The sequence below is a fragment of the Cryptomeria japonica genome, chromosome 8 (genome assembly GCF_030272615.1).
Source record: "Cryptomeria japonica chromosome 8, Sugi_1.0, whole genome shotgun sequence".
Lineage (NCBI taxonomy): Eukaryota > Viridiplantae > Streptophyta > Pinopsida > Cupressales > Cupressaceae > Cryptomeria > Cryptomeria japonica.
Genome location: NC_081412.1, coordinates 359,467,740 through 359,483,804, shown reverse-complemented (window position 1 = coordinate 359,483,804; position 16,065 = coordinate 359,467,740). Strand labels below are relative to the sequence as shown.

The following is a 16,065-nucleotide window of genomic DNA, read 5'->3' as shown; positions in this document are numbered from 1 at the left end:
GAGGGCATGGGTTGGAACAAGGAGGTCCATGATGCTGCTAAAATGGCAATTGGCAGGTTTTGGAGCTACAGCTGTATTCCATTCTTTGTAGTCAGGTGAATGTTTTACTAACTTTTATGTTTGATAACTTTGATTGTTTTAATTTTTATACTTAACTTATCTCATTGAATTTTTATACTTAACTTATCTCATTGAGTTTCTTTGCGACAGGTCTCCTTATTTGCAACAAATGGTTGATGCCATTACCATATGCGGGGCGGGGTTCAAAGCCCCTAGTGAGGGTGATTTAAGGGGACCCATTTTGTCTCAAATGGTGGATGATGTGAAAAAGGATTTAGATGAACAACGCCACATATGGAGCACTAAAGGTTGCACCATCATGACTGATGGTTGGACGGATAGGAGAAATAGAACTCTCCTTAATTTTCTTGTTTCTTCCGCAGGTGATTGATTAATTTTAGTTTCATATAGTCTTTAATTTTTTATTTTTTATCTAATGGTTTATTGAATGAACATTGACCTAGCTTTATTTTTTTATTTCAGGGGGCACCGTTTTCATCAAGTCCATTGATGCCTCCGCCCATTGCAAGAATGCCACCTACCTATGTGAGCAGATAGAGGAGGTGATTGAAGATGTTGGTGAGGAGAACGTGGTACAGGTGGTGACTGACAATGCAGCAAATTATGTTGCTGCGGGTAAACTTTTGATTACAAACTAATTTTGTTTGCAAATTAATTACTATCTTGTAGTTTGTACCTCCATTAATTACAATTTACAATGCAACAAATTATGTTGCTGCAGGTAGACTATTGATGGAGAGGCACCCATCTATAGTTTGGACTCCATGTGTTGCTCATTGCATTGACCTCATGTTGGAGGGTATTGGAAAAATCCCATGGGTCAAGAGATGTGTAGAAAGGGCAAGAAATGTCTGCAAATTTGTATATAATCATTCATGGGTGTTGGCTCTTATGAGACAATACACAGAGCAGAAGGAGTTGCATCGTCCAAGAATCACAAGATTTTCCACAAACTTCCTCACATTGCAGTCCATGCTTAGGTCTAAGCCTGCCTTGAGACGTATGATTGTTGGTGAGGAGTGGTCTTCCTCATCCTATGCTACCACCCCTGCAGGGATAGAGATGGCAGACTGCATTTTTGATGAGCAAGGCTTTTGGGTCCCTTGTGATGAGATAGTGAAGGTAATTTTTTTATAAATTCTACAATTTCGCTTCATGTTTTATAACTTATTATATGTATTCTCTTATTTGCTCATTTTTCTAAATTACACAATAATTTCAATTTTGCAGTTTGTTAAGCCCTTGGTGGTTTTGTTGCGAGTTGCGGATGGAGATAAGCCCGCAATGGGCTATATATATGAGGGCATGGATAGGGCAAAGGAGGCCATCAGATTCGTCTATGGAGCAGATGAGAGCAAGTATGGTCCCATTTGGGAGATCATTGATAGGAGATGGCATCATCAGCTACATAGGCCCATCCATGCGGCAGCCTATTATCTGAATCCGGCATTCCGTTTTATCCCTTCTTTCAAGGCTGATGCGGAGGTCCTTAATGGGCTATATGCAATCATGGAGAAGATGGGACCTGCTGGTACTTCTCAGATAGACCTTTTTCGAGAGCTACAGATGTTCTCAGATGCACAAGGGGAGACCTTCTCTCGTCCTGTTGCCAAAGATGGTAGGACAACTATGATGCCAGGTAAAAATAAATTGTTAGGCTTAATTTTAGTTTTATTCAATACTATATTGTAACTTGTTAAATGAGTTCATGAGTGAGACTGATTCTATTTATTTTTCTCATTTCAAACTCAGATCATTGGTGGAACTTTTTTGGCCCAGAGACACCAAATGTTCAGAAGTTGGCCATTCGTATCTTGAGCCAACCATGCAGTGCATCAGGTTGTGAGCGCAATTGGAGTATGTTTGAGCACATACACTCCAAGAGGCGCAATAGATTATCTGTGGAGAAGATGAATGATCTCGTCTTTGTTCACTACAACCTCCGCCTGAGAATGAGAAAGAATGCAACAGTTGACATGTCTCCTATCATTCTAGATGAGGTTGATCTTGAAGCAGAGTGGGCTAATGAGAATCAGACAGCTCCTGGGACTCCTACAGTTGTATTTAGTGATGATGACATTGATTGGATCGACCAAGTAGATATAGAGGCTGAGGTTGTAGCCATGGCAGAGGAGGAGCAAAGAGCACGAGCAGAGACAGGAAATACTGAGACTCAGAGTGACACAGCTGTTCTTGATGTTGGTGAGCATGACACAGCCGTTCCTAATGTTGGTGAGCATGGCATGGTGTCACGGGGAGCAACTATGGCTGCTGAATCATCCAAGACCTACTTTAAATGCCTTCGCAGGGGACCAGGGCGAGAGGGTGCACGGCCCTCTCAGCCATAGGCTTGTACACTTGTAGTTGTATTTAGTATTTACTATTTACCTTTGGTATTTGTATGAAACATTTGATGATGATCATATGATGACATGGATTTTTTATTCCATGAGTTTTGTAATATTGTATACATTTGACAATATTTATATATCTATGTTTCTTATTTTCTTCAGCTACAATTTGCGTTTATGCTTATGTTATTGATGTATACTTGTGTATGTAATCAAATGAGCCGAGTTTAATGATGTTTTTGTGTCTTTAAGGTGTATTCAATAAAGGGTGTCTGAAACAAGTTTTAAATCTTTAAAAATCTCTAAATTTCTTGAGTTTTTCACTTTCCCGAGTCCAGCCGAGTCTGGAGCCGAGTCTGACGCCGAGTCCCGAGTCCGAGTCCGAGTCGGCCTTGCCGAGTCCGAGCCGAGTCCGTGTCTCGTTTCTTTGATCGAGACATAAGAATGTGTGTTTTGCCTTAATTCCTAAGAAGACTAAGAATCCAGAGCATGAAGAGGAACAACTGGAAGAGATAAAAGATTTGCTGACAGAATATGAAGACATCATTTCAGATAATGTACCTGATGGATTGCCACCTGTGAGAAGTACCAGTCATTGCATGGACCTGGTTCTTGGAGCTAGTCTGCCTAACAAAGCTACACACCGGATGACACCGACAGAGAATGAAGAACTGAATAGACAAGTGGAGGAGCTGTTGAAGAAAGGTTTGATCAGGGAAAGTCTGAGCCCTTGTGCAGTACCAGCAGTAATAGCACCTAAGAAGAATGAAGAGTGGAGAATATGTATTGATTCTAGAGCAATAAACAAGATCACAGTGAAATACCGGTTTCCTTTGCCTAGGATGGATGACATAATGGACTGTTTGAGTGGAGCCTAATTCTTTACAAAGATAGATTTGAAGAGTGGATATCATCAGATCAAGATCGGAGAAGGAGATGAGTGGAAGACAACATTCAAGACAAATGAAGAACTGTATGAATGGTTAGTGATGCCTTTTGGGTTAACTAATGCACCGAGTACTTTCATGAGGCTGATGAATGGCATATTGAAGAAATTCTTGGGTAAGTTTGTTATTGTATCTTTGGATGACATTCTGATTTTCAGTAGGACAAAAGAGGAGCATTTGTTGCATTTGAGACAAGTTTTGCGGAGGTTGAGAGAAGAAAAGTTGCTGATAAATATCAAGAAGTGTACTTTCATGAAGGATGAGTTAGTCTATTTGGGATTTGTGATATTTGAGGATGGTTTGAAGATGGACCCAGAGAAAGTAAAAGCAATTGTTGAGTGGCCTACACCGGAAAGCATTGGAGAGGTAAGATCATTTCATGGATTAGCTAGTTTTTACCGGAAGTTCATCAGAAATTTCAGTTCAGTTTGTAACCCTATGACAAAGACCATGAGGGAAGATCGGACGGAATTCAAGTGGACCACTAGAGCAAACAAAAGTTTTGAACTGTTGAAGCAGAAAGTGATTGAGTAGCCTATGTTAGCTTTACCAGATTTCAATAAAGTATTTCAAGTGGATTGTGATGCAAATGGAACAACAATAGGAGCAATCTTGAGTCAGGAAGGGAGAGCAGTAGCTTATCTCAGTGAGAAATTGAATGATGCCCGGAGGAGATATTCAATGTATGATCAAGAGTTTTATGCCATAGTTCAAGCCTTGAACAAGTGGAGACATTACCTGTTGCCTAAGGAGTTTCTGTTGTATGATGATCATCAAACCTTGCAGTATTTGAATAGTTAGAGTAAATTGAATCAGAGACATATGAGATGGATAGAATCATTACAGAGTTACACCTTTGTGTTGAAGCATAGAAGTGGAAAATCTAACAAAGTTGTTGATGCATTGAGTAGGAGAAGGAATTTGCTGACAGAAATGAGAGTGACAGTATTGGGATTTGAAGAATTGAAGACCTTGTATGATGATGACCCGGATTTTGCAGAACCTTGAAAAGCATGTAGAGAACCGGTTATGATAGATAGAAGCAAGTGGTTGGATTATTTCATTCAGGATGGGATGTTATTCAGAGGAGTTCAGTTGTGCATACCTAAGAGTTCTATGAGGGAGAATCTGATAAAGGAGAAACACAGTGGAGGATTAGCTGGACATTTTGGTATTGACAAAACAGTAGCACTGGTGAATGAGCAGTACTTTTAGCCCCAGATTCATAAGGATGTTAAGAAATATGTGCAAAGTTGTAGAGTTTGTCAAGTTGCAAAGGGTAGTAGTCAGAATGTGGGATTGTATAAACCTTTGACAGTACTGGTAAGACCTTGGGAGGATATAAGCATGGATTTCATACTTGGATTACCTAAAACACCGAGAGGGAATGATTCTATATTTGTGGTAGTGGTTAGATTCTCGAAGATGGCTCATTTCATACCTTGTAAGAAGACATCAGATGCATTACATGTAGCAGACCTATTTTTCAAGGAAGTAGTGAGATTGCATGGATTACCTAAGAGCATAGTTTCAAAGAGAGACACTAAGTTTGTTGGCTATTTTTGGCGAACACTTTGGAACAAGATGAAGACAAATTTGAAGTTCATTTCTACTTTTCATCCATAGACTGATGGACAGACATAAGTAGTTAACCGGAGCTTGAGATATTTGTTGAGATGTTTAGTTGGAGATAAAACCGGAAGTTGGGATTTGATCCTTGCACAAGCAGAGTTTGCCTACAACAATTCAGTAAATAGGAGTACCGGAAGAACACTTTTTGAGATTGTTACCGGAGTGCATCCTAGAGGTACATCAGAATTAAGAGATATTAGCAGTGTAGACCAGAGAAGTTCAGAAGCAGAAGACTTTGCAGATCACATGGCAGCCTTGCATATTCAGGTTAAGCGACATTTGAAGGACATTAACAAGAAGTATAAGGAGAAGGCAGATGAGAAGAGGAGACATAAGGAATTTGAAGTTGGCGATGAAGTGATAGTATATCTGAGAAAAGAAAGATTCCCGGTTGGAACTTATAACAAATTATAGATGAAAAAGTTTGGACCTTGCAAGATTTTGAGGAAGTTCAGTTCTGGGAATGCATATGAAGTGGAGTTACCAGATAGTCTAAGTATTCACCTGTGTTTAACATTGCAGATCTTCACGAGTATCATGAACCAGAATTCAGTAAGGACAATATTGCAGACTTGGAGAAACAGCTGCCCCGAAAGGAGACGGATCAGATTGAAGACATTTTGGACAGTAGGATTGGGCGTAGTACCCAGAGCAGTCAGTATAAGGAGTATCTTGTGAAGTGGAAGGACAGACCAGTTGAAGATTCATCTTGGATTTCTCAGGCAGAGGTAGACCGCCTTGGTTTTCCTCTAACCCCAGCAAAGTGAGAGACTCACTTTTTCAATAACCCCGGATGTTTGATGCAGGAGCATCCCTGGTTCATAGCAATCTTGCATCAACCAAAAATATTTTCCTTTTTGTTTTGCTTTCTGTTTGCAATTTCAACATTTCTTTCTATGTCCCGGTTTTGGCTCACCGGATCCTATGGAGTTGGATTCTACTTGAAGACTTGATCATCTTCCTTATTCCCAAACCGCAAAGCATTTGGATCTTTTTCCGGCAAGTTATCGCTATCGGTTTCCATGACAGTTTCCTGTTACCGGTTGACAATTTCCTATTACTGATTGCCTAGACCTATTTGCATTGGTGATCTACCGGACCCCTTCCGTAGCTTGTGGAGCCCTAAGCGCTGATTCCGATATTCCTTAGCGTGTGGCCGACCTTTTCCCACGATCTACACTTCATCCTTTGGATTTTCCGACGGAATCTCTTGGCAGAGGCCGACCTTGTTGGTTTTACACGTTCGGTCTTGTTCTTCAAGTTTTGATCTCTTTTTGGGCCGACTGGATCCCCTTGGATCGTATAAATCATTGTATTGAGCATAACGATCGAACAATCAAGTAGATAGATTGAGCGTAGAAGATAGATCTTAAGATTGAAGGTCCCGCTTGTGACCTATTCTGTACTTTGAACATGTTTAGCAGGCCTGTGAGCCGGTTCCTGTAACCCGGTTGTTACCGGTTGGTTGTAATCAGTTTTCATAAAATAAAACAATTTGTTCTGCATTGCCTCCATCATATCTCTATGTTTCCGTTGTGTTTACTCTTGCTGACCAGTCCGGATTGATCTCTTTGAAGTCCCTCCTAACCGGTGATTGCTTCACTTTCTCATACCTTGGACATTCTTCTTATGCTTGGTGACTTGATGGCTTCCTTGCCAAGGCGTACTTGACACATGCTTGGGCAGGGCGATGTTTGGAGTAGCTTGGACATATTTCTTTATGTCCCTAGGCGGAGTTCAAGGAAGCTTGGACATGCTTCCACTTTGCATTACCTTGGCGGACTTTACGCTTTATCTACCATCTTTTATCTTGGATGGGCAGAGTTTGAGTCTTCCTGGACATGGTAGAGTTCATGAAGGTTGAGACAGTCCAAGGGCATACTTGATGTGTGTCTAGCCCAAGCAGACTTAGTATCCCTTTAGGCATGGCAGACTTTGAAAGATCTCTGCCAACTTAGCATTGGCGAACTTGGAAGGTTGATGGACATTATGCATAGGGCGGACTTGGAAGAAGCTTCGACATATTTGCTTGCTTGACTTTATTTCTCTCCTTGTGGCGGACTTTGATCATGCTTTTCCAAGGGTGGACTTTGCATTGCCTTGGACATCTTTTCCTCTTGGAATAATGTTTGAACATACATCTAGGCGGACTTCATGTTGCTTGTGCCACACACTTGGTAGGGTGGATTTGCTTCTTGCTTAGGGAATTTTCCTTGACATTAACCAAATTTTGAAATTTTATTCTCCAAGGTATCAACACAGCCAATTTTTCTGAATTTTTTCCTTAACCAAAGGTAGGAGTTCGATGAACCTCTGCCATGGGTTAATTGACTGAAGGTAGGAGTTCACCATGAGCATGCCAACTTTGTTTGCACATAGGTGGAGTTTGAAGAGTCTTAGCCATCCTTCCAACATACTTAGGCGAACTTGAATGTTTCCATGCCATGGGCGGACTTGAGGATGGCTTGGCCATTCCAGTTGATGTGCAATCTTCCAAACTTCTAGACAACCTTTGTCTGCCATTCCTTTCCTTGGCCATTCCTTTGTTCTCAATTGCTCTCCAAATTCTCAACCTGAATAATGAATTGTGAAAATGAGTTCGTTGAAAATATATAGAGTCTAGGATTCCTTAGCTTAGAAGTTTTTTGTTTTTTTCTTTTTTTTACAATTTTTTTTTTTTGTGTTTTTTTATTTTAATCTTTCTAAAAGGGAAAGTTTTATTTTATCTCTCAAATTCATCTTTATCACGGAATTTTCTAGAACTTTCCTTTAATTTCCAAAATTCTTGAATTTTTTTTCCAAGTGTTGAAAAATAATTCTTGAAAATAATTTTAACTTTGGAAAATAATTTTAATTTATTTCATGTGCCAAATTTATTTTCCAACTTAATTTACACTTCCATGCCTCAATTTATTTATTACTTTATTTTTAGTTATTTCTTCCAACATGGTCTAATATCAAGTAGGAGTCTAACTCACTCTTTCCAAGAGTTAATTAACCATTGGTAGGAGTTTACCATTTGTCGGACAATTTTACTTGATCATAAGGTGAGCCCGACTGAGTCTTGGACAACTTTCTTATGCTCTGGCGAACATTGATCCTGCCTAAACATCTTCCATTCTTGACATCCTTGGGCAAATTTGACTGATCATTTGCCATTTTAACTTGTCCAACTTAGGCGAAATTTTCAATGTGCCATAGCCAAACTCTTCCTCTATACTTGATCAACAATGTTCATGCCATGTTCATACTATGCTGGTTCATCTCGAACAAAACCCTAATTAGGGTCTCCACTCTGCTTTTTGCACTTGGAGACCTTATTTTCAAAATCTAAGAACATGGGCACTAATAATATGGCTGATCTTCAGGAACAAAACCCTAATTAGGGTTTGCATTTTGCTTTTTACCCTTAAAGACATAATTTTCAAAATCTGAGAACATGGGTAGTAATAATATGGCATGAAGATCAAAACCCTAATCTTGAAAAAAAGCAAAAATTTCAAACCCTTGCTTTTTATACTTAGGAGCAAAAAATTTCGAAACTGAAGACATGGGCAGGATTGATATGACCTAAAGAACAAAACCCTAGTCTCAAAAAAAAGCAAAAATTTTGAAGCCCTGCTTTTTATACCTAGAGACAAGATTTTCAAATTCTGACGACATGGGCAGAGATGAAATGATCTGAGGAACAAAACTCAGATTCTACTTTCAAAAAAAGCAGAAAAAGCAGAAATTTCTAAAATAGAAAGTTGTCATAAATGACCCAAAGCAATTGCGATCCTCGTCCTTCAAACCTTCTAAGCACTTTGACAACATTCATACATGATTCTAAGCATGATTTCTCAACTTGGCTTGGGATGAATTCTCAAAAACTCTAACTCCTCATTTGCAAAAAGATTGGTGATTAGCAGTTGCGATGCCAAAGCAAAACCCTTAAAAGCAAAAAAAACAAAAAGGGGGTCCCCATTTCCAATGGGGCAATGTGTGAAAAAGATGACAACAGATCCCAAATGCTAAAAGGCTAATTACTTTGTTCAATTAAAAAGTGTTCACCATAGCTCCAAGTATTATCTAGATCTGGTGGTCTACCATGAGGGTTGTGTTGCATGGGTACCCGTACCCAACCCCCTAGAACGCGTACCGGTCTCCAGTATGCGTCTCCCGTACCGGAGACCTGTCAAGAGATGTCTCTACACATAGGAGACTCCACGTCAACAAACCCTCCCATCTCCACCCTAAATAACACGCGCAAAAGTCAAAAAGTTTGATGCGATGCATGGGCAGAAGTAAAAACCACTGACGTAACCCCATTTTCAGACATTTGTATGACATTTTGATTTGACTCATTTCACATTTGTGTACTTAAACTTCAAAGTGAATGTTAATTCTTGTTTTGTAAGTTCAATGTCATTATATTTTCAGATTTTCTATAGATTATTAAATTATATTTTAAAAAAATTTGGAGTCTCCAAATACCCCCATCTCCTATTTTGAAAAAATAGCCGTACCGGTACCAATCTCCAACATCTCCGAGTACCCCCGTACCCATGCAACCTTGCATGAGGGTAACCAATTATTCCATAATGTGAACATAGATCATCAACAGGCTGAAAACCAAAATCCAACTTAGACCTTGAATCTTCTCTTGGTTTCCAAACATTGCTATTCTCACCAAGAGCAAGGCTAGAACCAAGTGATGTTCCATCTTCCCTCTCAAAAAGTGGATTGTCATATGTCTTCTCTATACCCATCTCAAACAATGGGTTATCATTGGAAACCACAAACTGATTTTCCAAAGAAAGTGAACTGCTACTATGATGAATACCAAAATTGGAATCTTTGTCATACCTTCCAACAGTGATTTCATGGCTGCCCCAAGTCTCATGTACCTCCTCTTCAAAGTTTGTCTCATCATCATTTTTAGCTAATTGGTGAACATCATCATACTCAACAAATCCCAAACTATGGTTTGACTCCTTGCCAAGATGAGGTGAAGGTGATGAAACAATGCTAGACTCAATTAGAGGGGAACCCAAAGAATTCATACCTCCTTGTGGCTGATCTATCATAGCTGGTTGAGGTTCTATAATCTCAATGGCATCATCTTCTTCAAAGTATCTTCTTCAATCTTCATTTGCTATTCCTCTAGAAGCATATGAGTGCATTCAACACCGTCACTAGCTCCATAAGAAACATTAAGGAACTCATCATGCACAACCTCAACTACTGATTTCTCTTCTTCTTGAATGACAAACTCATCAATGGTAGGTGCATGCATGTCATAGGAATCATCATCAACATTCTCAAACTCTTCACTTGAAATTTTGCTTTCCTCTTCTCAATTAAGCAAAGTAAGAGCTATCATATGGTATTTTTTCTTTGCAAACTCAGTCTTGTAGCATAATTTCGAATGGTGGTTCATGAAACAATTGAAAGGTAATTCTTCCTTAATAACTTGAGGAAGTGTATCATATTCCTTAAACATGCCAAGAATTTCTTATCTAATCCTCTACTCATATGAACCCATTATTAAATTCTGAATTTCTACTGAAAGCACAAGATGGCAGGAATATTTGATTTCTCTATCACTCAGGGAGAAATTAATTAACTGAACTCACAGGCTGGCAGGAAAACCAACTCTAATACCATTGAAATGTCCCTCATAATTTTTTTCAATTTTTAAACACAATAATTTCATCCATTAGCGTTAGCAAGATGAAATATTGAGAATAATGCATATTGGCGGTTGGACCAGCCACTTCCAATTTTCAGCGGGATAAAGAAATGTTGGAAATTAACAACTACTTGGCGGTATAACCAGCCAATTACAAATCCAAGAAGACTGAAATTAAACAAGACAATCACTCAACCACTTATTCAGCGGGACGACAGGAATACAAAATAGAATAGAGATAAGCGGCAAGCCAGCCTCTTACAGTTGTCCAATAGGCGATACAAGAACTATAGTGCAGAAATAAAATGGATTGTTTCGGTATTACTGAATACAGCCTTACAATGGTAACTCTGCAAAATACTTGTCAGTATATCAAGCTCCAATCTCTAAGAGATACAAGAAGATACTTCAAGAAGCTACAAACATGAATACTGGAAAATACAAGCCAAAAAGAACACTTTACCAAATCTGAAATAACACACCAGCAACACAAAAAACCAGACTAGCAGCACTGTGAAGCCCATATCTCCTTCAAGACACCTCTAAATAGCTCCAAATCAGTGGCAAATGAGAGCTAGGAAAGGGAGACCCAAGTCTCAACCAGCAAACTAATCCAAACAAGCCTTCAAACTTTAAAGCACGCATCCCAAGGGCTCTTCCAACATGGTACGACTTGCTTGGAGAGGGGCGATCTGCCTCAAAAATCCAGCTCTTTGCTATAATTCATGAAACTTAACAAAAAGGACCACCTAGCAGAGAGGGATCCAACAAGCCAATACCCAGAATGATCAAACAATCAGGCAGGGAGATATGATCGAATAACTACTTCAGCAATGGACAAACCAGCAACATACAAAATCACACTAACACTCAGAAAACTGAAAATAAAATAACAAAATCCATCTCAGTGTAGCTCATTCTATTCCTCTGAATGAGAAATAGGCTCTCCAACAACTAGGTGCTATCTCTCAAGCACGAAACTGGCATAAGCTAGGAAGCTTTGAACTTCGAAGCACAAGTCTGGCACAAATTCGGCAACACTTCCTTACAAATATTCATGGATGTCCAAATGAGGCGTAGAGCCCTACATTTCTCGAGAAATCTTTTCAAATTCAAATTCAACTTCCTCCAAATTGACATGAAATGAAATGAAGTCAAACACCAACTTGGACACCCAAAGCAATATAATATTTGCCTTTATTTTAAATCATATATTCCTCCAAAAGGGATGCCAAAATCAACTATTGCTTGCACACTTTAAAGGTTATAATCTTTAAATGAAATATTTCCAAAATGGACGCCCACCTTATGTCTTGAAAATGATACTTTATCACCAAGTCGTCCCCTTAAGTCATTACTAGGAATACATAAGTCACACGCCTAGGCCAAGGGGGGGAAACATTAAAATATTAAAAATACTTTTTTACCAAGCACTGAACAATTGTCAAAAAGAGCTGGATGCCAAAAGCACTGGAACTACACTGCCATAAAAAACCTCTGAACTGGACCACTGAAACCTGCCAAAAATAGCATTGCCAAAAATAGTACTTACTATAAATGGCATACTGCTAAAAATAGTAAGTGTTTGCAAAGTGATTTTAACCACATTCTGAGCAGCCGTCACAACTTACTAAAAATAGTAAGTCCGTAAAAGTCTTCAGATCCAGTTGCATGTCACATAATTGTGGAGCTCTCTGAAAACCCAAAAAAATAAGTTGTCCTCACCCCCACTTACTAAAAATAGTAATTTTACCAAAGTTCACTGATTGCCACGCATGTACCATCATTGCGAAGCTTTCTGAAAACCTAGAAAGAATGCAAAATCAAAACTGTAAAACTCCAACATACAAGCCACCAAAATTGCCAAAACATCCTCCTGAAAAAATAGGAAACCCAAATTCTACCTCTGACTGACCAATGGGTCTCGGGATTGGCCAACAATCCCCGAAACGAACTAGAGCGGAAAAGGGGGCATTGCAGGTTGATCTTCATTAGATCATTGTCATTACCATTCATGGTCAAATGATGCAAGTTGTTGTTCTTGGACAAATATCTTCACCGATCTTGAATACTTCAAGTGCCAGCAACATGAAGACCTCTTAGATAGAGGATGATGTAAATAGAGTCGTGTTCTAGACACTTAGATTAATTTCAATTATGCATTTGTAATTTCCCTTTGACAAATTACATGTAATGCCAAAAATTGTAATTGCAAGTAGTCACATTACTTGTATTCTTGTAGCTTGTAATTACATGTAAACAAATTACAAGTCGAAAGACGGTAGTATTGTAATTTGGAATAAGTCATAGTTATTTGTGGAATAAGTCTTAGTTAGTTGGACTTCTCCCACTTTCTGCTCTTAGCCCCTCTCCTATATATTGGAGGGAGCTATATGTAATAAGGATCTTTTTGGCAAGAAGAAAACTCTACAAAAATTTACAGCGATAAAAACTTTTTGTTTTATACTTGTAAATCCGACTCTCAAGCAATATAAGGAGAACATTTGAGTTTTCAGACTTTGTGTTGATACTTTGTTCATATATTCATTGTATTCTTATGTTATAGTGATATATTTTTTTGCATATACTTGAGATTCAAGTAAGGTTGTTGGAAAGAGCTTTAATCCAATTTATTGCAGACTTTGTGCTGCAAATATTGAGGGTTAAATTAACATAGTTGAGTGTCAGGATACGAAGAAGCTACAAGACTTTATGTTTGTAATTGTTCTTATTCAATAGCAGTCTAGAAGTGCATTATATTGACAAACTTTGAGTTGTTGTATGTTGTACATTGTTACTATAATAATCATTTTGGAAGGTAGATAGGACAGTAGAAGAGTGAAGATTTTGAGCTTTTGTTTCTACATTCCCATCCCGGGGAAGCGACGAAAGACTTTGTGCTTTTATGGAAACTTTGCTTCCTATTGTATAAGTATTTTTGTAATTGTTGAAATTTCTTGAAAGTTTTTGAATTTGTTACTCTAAGTTGTAGTTTCTTTTCTTAAAAAAAAGAGAAAAGAATATCATCTTTCTGAAAAGGAGAAAACAACGTTGTCTCACCCAAGTTAAAATAGTGTTTATAGGTTATAATTATTTTTTTATAGTTAGAAGTAGGAAAGGGGGAGCCTTCCCTTAGAATTATGAGAGTTTTTAACTCACACGTTGTTGCTGAAACCATAAGTTTGCACGCCTTCCTAGGTGTACAAAATTTTCAACCAACATACCTCAACGTGCGCACTATGGAGATGAGGTTCCAAGTAAACGGAAGGAAACACCCATTAGGAGGGATGATAGATGGGAGTCTTCATATGGTTTCTTTAAGGATGGAGAGGTTGATCGAACATGATCAGGTAGAGTGGGCTGCAAGGTGTGTTTTGATGCCTACAACAGTGGAGCAAATGAAGCAAGATTATCCTCGGAACATCCAGAGAATCTTAACTAGACATAGTAAAGTGTTTAGTGACATACCACCTGGCAGACCTCCAATAAAGGGCATAGAGCTTATTATTGAGTTGAAGTAGGGTGTCACATTGGTCACCATTGCCCCATACAAGCACCCCACGGGGTTCAAAGACGAAATAGAGAAAACCATTAAGGAACTACTCAAGATGGATCACATCCAGCTTAGTAAGAGTTCATTTGCATTGACAATGTACTGGTTAAAAAGAAGGATGGGACTCTTCGCATGTGCATTGACTACCATGCCTTGAACAAGAAGACAATTAAGAAATGGTACCCCATACCTCATATTGATGAGTTACATAGAGCATGTTGCTTCTCCAAGATCAATTTGAGATATGGCTATCATCAGATACAAACGAGACAGGAGGATGTGGAGAAGACAGCTTTCAGATGCCATTGTGGACAATTCGAGTTCTTGGTTATGCCCTTTGGCTTAACCAATGCACCAACCACATCCAATCCTGCATGAACAAATTTTTCCAACACCAGTTGAGGAGGTTCGTTTTGATCTTCCTCGATGACATTTTGGTATTCAATTGGAATTGGGAGGAGCATTTGAGACACCTAGAGGAGGTGTCAGGCACTTTGGAGAGGGAGTCCTAGTCCAAGTGCGAGTTTGAGATGACTGAGTTCCTCTACCTGGGGTATATTATGTACTATCCCAATTTTAGCCTGACATCAGATGATGTGTCGTTAGCCCGTTTTGCCTTGGTCCTGAGGGCTAACCAGGTCTTTATAGGGATCAATGAGGGGTTTGTCCTAGGCGATATCAGTTTTAGGCCAATCGAAGGTGTTCTGGCAGGGTTTCCAAATACTTACTATTTATAGTAAGTCAATTGTGGTTCAGTGACTAGTAAATTTTGATGAATTTTTTGATGTCAATACTTTTGGTGCATTTAATTCTTCACCTGGTTTGCCAATTGAATGAGCCATTTATTAATTGGGCGATCAAATTAAAAGTTTCTAAAGTTAAATTTAAATTTAAATTAAGTGATTATTAAATTATAGGACTAATATTTAAAGGGAAAATATTAAAAGTCCCCTTTAATTGGGAGATATAAGGAGCCATATTTGTGCTAAGTTGGAAAACGTGCCCAAAAAAAGTTATAAAAGAGAGCTTTTAATGTTGAAGAGGACATCTTGGAAATTTTGTATTCTTGGGATTTGTGTTTCTGGATTCAGTTCTGGAAATATTTGGGCTTTTGGGGACGAAATCCCTCATTAGTGACATTTCCTACACCTATGCAACACCAGGCCTGGGAAATCTTCAAAAAAACAAGTTGCAGTGGTTTGCGCAGAGAATGAAAGTTTTAATTTCTCAAAAAATTAGGGAGCTGGCTGTTTGGAAATAATGTCTATTTGCGTAGATGATAAGGTTAAGTTGGTGGTAACTTCTTGCTTATCTAAAATCATGAGGATTATGACACCTCTAATTCCTTATGGAGATGATGATACAATGAAAGAGGTTTTACAGCTGATTGTAGAGAGTCTACAAGGGTTACAAGATGTCAAAGCTCCCACTTTTGGTAGAAGAGTTAAAATTTTAGACATTATGGCAAGGACTAGATCATTTGTCCTTATGTTGGACCTTCATTGTGATGAGTTGATTCTACAAATGTTCCATTGTTTCATAGCCGTCATCAGGAAACGCCATCTAGACAGGGTAAAGACAAATATGTTCGACATCTTGTCCATGATCTTAGATGAGAATGATGCTATTTGTAAGCCGTTGCGGTCTGAATTGTTAGACATTTGGAGAAGTGAGCTACATGTTTCAGCTGCAGCCTATGATTTCTCAAGAAGTTTGATTGAGAAGTTCAGGGAATAACAAACTTCAGAAGAATTGATCATGTGGGGTTTACAGGTATCACCTCCTCTTCAGGTGAGAGACAATCCTAATGTTGATGGGAACCTTTCA

General features: G+C 38.7%; 2 protein-coding genes across 2 annotated transcripts in view; one reads left to right on the top strand and one right to left on the bottom strand.

Moving 5' to 3' along the window:
• LOC131066300 (rab GTPase-activating protein 22) overlaps positions 1-16,065 on the bottom strand; it is a 263,646-nt gene that overhangs the window by 64,367 nt on the left and 183,214 nt on the right. The window lies entirely within an intron of this gene.
• On the top strand, positions 289-995 carry LOC131066303 (uncharacterized). Its single transcript, XM_058001028.2, has 2 exons — positions 289-443; positions 544-995. The coding sequence occupies exons 1-2, from the start codon at positions 311-313 to the stop codon at positions 717-719; spliced, it is 309 nt and encodes a 102-aa protein (XP_057857011.1). The 5' UTR covers positions 289-310; the 3' UTR covers positions 720-995.